Raw genomic sequence first — 3,533 nt, 5'->3', positions numbered from 1 at the left:
TCTCTCTCTCTCTCTCTCTCTCTCTCTCTCTCTCTCTCTCTCTCTCTCTCTCTCACGCACGCGCTCGTGCTGCTGCAGCCAAACTCTCCGAATTCCGGCCCATCACCATCCCAGTCGCAGGCATCCTGCCCTCCGACGGGGCAGCACACGAACAGGCACCATGGCCAAAGACGACAGCCAAACGATTTCGGTCCCGTACCTCCTCGTCCTCCTCGTCCTCGCAGCCGCCATCCTCCGCCTCCTCTTCTTCTCGAACTCGTCAGGCGACACCCCGCCGGCGGGTCGGCACAACCCGCTCAACGTCCTGCGGGCGCGCGAGGCGGCCGTCGAGCGCATACAGCAAATGTTCCCCCAGGTCGAGCGACGGACCATCCTGTGGGACCTGCAGCGCAACGGAGGCAACGTGCAGACGACGAGCGAGAGGATCCTGGCCGGACGCATCGAGACGGTGAGCTCCTCCGTCTTCCTCTTCTTTCTTTCTTGTCTTCTTTGCCGGCTTCCTTCTCTTTCCTGCTCGAAGAGCTACGGCGTAGACGCTGGATACGCATCAGACATCAGGGTGAGGGGTGAAGCCGAGAATGTTCCGCGCTAACGTCTGTGCCCTAGCCTCCCATCACCTTCCAGCCCCCCCCTCCCGCCGGCGCGCCGGCCACGGGCTCCGGCAGCACGAACGCCGCAGCGGCGGCGCTGAAGCAGGCGGGCAAGCCGACGCAGCCGGACCTCATCACGCGCTACAAGCTGGAGGGCAAGATCGGGGCGGCCGAGGAGGAGCAGAAGAGGCAGCAGGACCGGACGGGGAAGGCGTGGAGCTCGGATCGCGACGAGCGGCAGGCGGCGTTGCAGAGGCGGCGCGACGACATGATCTTGCAGGCCCGGAAGAAGATGGAGGCCAAGATTGCGGCGGAGAAGGCTGGTGCGGCGCCGGCTTGAGCTGTTGCTCGTCTGCTGCAGTGGAGGGGCAGCTTGGACAGGGTTCAGGTAGTGCTGAACAACAGGGAGGGGAGGAGGACGGAGTACGGAGACGGAAGAGGAGACTGCTTCGGGGACTCCGTGTACATGTCGGCCCACGTTGTACACTGAAAGAACGACGTATATTCATGGGTTTCGTGATGTATCGCCTCTGCTGCTGTGAGCTCGGTGCATGGATGTACCAGGCAAAGCGTAGAGCCCCCATTTCTGGTGTGCCGTGAGAAGATGACAGGAGATAAACATAGCCAACGGCTGCAAGATGTTCTGGACAAGATAGAGTAGCACGGCAAGAATAGCCGCGTTTCTGATCGTGCCCCCATCAGAAACTAAAGCCAGCAAGCCCAAATCGACATGCTATCTCGTCGTGACCTTTTCACAGCACGCCTCGGACCCGACGTTTCGGCTCCCTCAGCCAGCCGCTGGCGACGACAGTGCCACTGCACTAGACCACCCCAATGCATAGACGACATGCCACTGATAAGATGGGTTGATCCAGCAGAGATGTACCGATAAGCACGTTTCGTGCTAAGGCCCCCGCCACCCCAACACTTTTTGCAACGCTTCCCACTTTCACATGCTTTCATGCCCACCGTTTTGTGTTGCTTGGAGGTAACGCCTCTTGCTATCCTGGACGCAGGGCTGGATGCATGGCAAAGGTGGCAGGGTCGGTGGGTTTCGTAAAGTCTACGTGAAATCCCGGTTCTGGGCATTTGGCTTTTTTTGTACAATTGTCTCACTCCCCTCGTGGACTCGTGCATCTCGAACCCCTCCTCCTCTTTGCGTGACGCTTTTTTGTCTACGGAGATTGCGACGTGACCATTGAACAACGGCCGCCGCGGAACGTCACCCCGTTCTCTTGTGGCGCGGTACTCGTGGCTCTCTGACATATCCCCCCCATCCACTTGACTTTGCTGTCACCGGCGGGCGCCCGATTCCTGTTCATCATTCGCGTCAAGACCATGGCGTCACTCCGTCATTGGACCCCCGTCTTCGAGGATGTCAAGATGGAGCACACAACCGTCTCATCGACAGTCTTGTCCCTGCTCCCGACGTCATTGCAATCACGCTTGCCGCCCCTGCGCTCAGTCCAAAAAAGCGTCAGCATGCAGACCTGCCAGACCAGCGTGACGAACAGGACGTCCTCCCAAGAGCCGGTCACACCAACGCCCACCCCCCGCGGCTCGCCCAAGAAGCAGAGCCGCATCGCGGACAGCCCCTCTCGAATGTCCTGCGCCTCTACATTGCTGGACGATGAAGCCCTCGAATCGAGCCCCCCAAGCCCTCCGTCGGGCGTTCACTGGCGGTATGCCTTGCAGGGTATGTTCCTCATCGTGGCCCGCCCTTCCTTCCACCCCCCTCTTACCCGGACTCATAACGGCACAGGCCTCTCCCTTCTCTCGGTGGCGCAAGATGAAGCCCGCCAGCCGCTCCCCAGCGCCGAGTTTGAGCGCAAAGCATTCCTCGACGGCGCAGAGTACATCCTGAAAGGCCTGCCCGCGGACCTCAGCCCGCTGGAGCTCGACCGCCTGCGCACGTCGGCGCCCCGCGCCCTCGTCCCGGGCCCGCAAGGATGCAACTCGCCCCTGTCGAGCACACGGTGTCACTCGCCGTGCGGCCATGCGGCGGCGTCGTCGTCGTCATCGCCGGCACGGTCCCGGAAGTCACTGCTGCACCGGTGGGTGCAGGCGGCGGTGGTGCAGATGTTCGTCCTCGCGCATCTGGCGCTGCCGTACGTGGTGCTGCTCGCGCGGCTGGCGGCGCGGGCAGAGCGGGAGTACAACATATCACACAACGTGGCGAGCGCCGGGTGGGGGCTCGTCCACTCCATTGGGGCGCAGGGGGTCAAGGCGACGGGCACGCTTTGCGGTATCGGGGACGGCAGGGTCGGGCAGGCCATTGCGGAGGCGGTGGCTTGGACGGTCGAGGGTGTGTCGGGGGGCCTGAGTGAGGGTGTCGGGCAGGGCATGGTGATCATGAGTGCCTCGCGGCCGTAGATAGATAGGGTGGTGCACTTTTGGGGGTTGAGGGGCGTTCGGGCTACCGAGACGGGAATGCATGCGGTTCTGTAGTTCGTCTCTGGCGTTCATGATGGAGAGATAGGCTATGCTAGGCTACCTACCAAGCCTACCTACCAGGTAGGTATCTTGGCGTGGCTCGTTATGAGAAATGATAAGATTTTCGGACAAAACGATAAGAGACATGGCTAGCTCCGGCTTTCATTTGCGGCGTGGAAGACATGGGACCTGGTGGTGGCGTTGGAGAAATCATCATCAGCGGAGGACGGATGCCTGTCGTGTGTGGTGTGTACCATGTACCTACCTAGGTACCTTAGTGAATTAGTGAATGGTGGTGGTGTGTGGTGGTGGATGGCTGCTTCTGTGGGGGGGTTTGACAGCTTCCGTGAGGGTGACTGGCGCCTGCTGGCACTGAGTCCGCGTGGGGTGGCAGGTGCAACCCTTTTCCCGTTCCCGGGGTAGAAGGAGCTTATCATGCAGCTGCACTGTTCACCGAATCCAGGACACCACAAAAGTTCACAGTCGCAGGACCAACAAGGCAATCGTAGC

The 3,533-nt window shown here is 61.1% G+C and overlaps 2 protein-coding genes across 2 annotated transcripts; both read left to right on the top strand.

Moving 5' to 3' along the window:
• Nucleotides 1–160: 160 nt before the first annotated feature.
• D7B24_005688 (uncharacterized protein) lies at nucleotides 161–930 on the top strand (the record flags this gene model as incomplete). The annotated part of the gene is made up of 2 exons (XM_028639837.1): nucleotides 161–448; nucleotides 607–930. 2 exons carry the CDS (start codon nucleotides 161–163, stop codon nucleotides 928–930), a joined length of 612 nt encoding a protein of 203 aa, XP_028490086.1.
• Nucleotides 931–1,928: 998 nt separating this feature from the next.
• D7B24_005687 (uncharacterized protein) lies at nucleotides 1,929–2,963 on the top strand (the record flags this gene model as incomplete). Its single annotated transcript, XM_028639836.1, has 1 exon — nucleotides 1,929–2,963. One exon carries the CDS (start codon nucleotides 1,929–1,931, stop codon nucleotides 2,961–2,963), a length of 1,035 nt encoding a protein of 344 aa, XP_028490085.1.
• Between the last annotated feature and the right edge of the window lie 570 nt (nucleotides 2,964–3,533).

Source organism: Verticillium nonalfalfae (assembly GCF_003724135.2).
Source record: "Verticillium nonalfalfae strain VnAa140/NRRL 66861 chromosome Unknown scaffold_361, whole genome shotgun sequence".
NCBI classification, from domain to species: domain Eukaryota; kingdom Fungi; phylum Ascomycota; class Sordariomycetes; order Glomerellales; family Plectosphaerellaceae; genus Verticillium; species Verticillium nonalfalfae.
The sequence above is the reverse complement of the archived record's forward strand: the minus strand, read 5'-3'. Positions and strand labels throughout refer to the sequence as shown.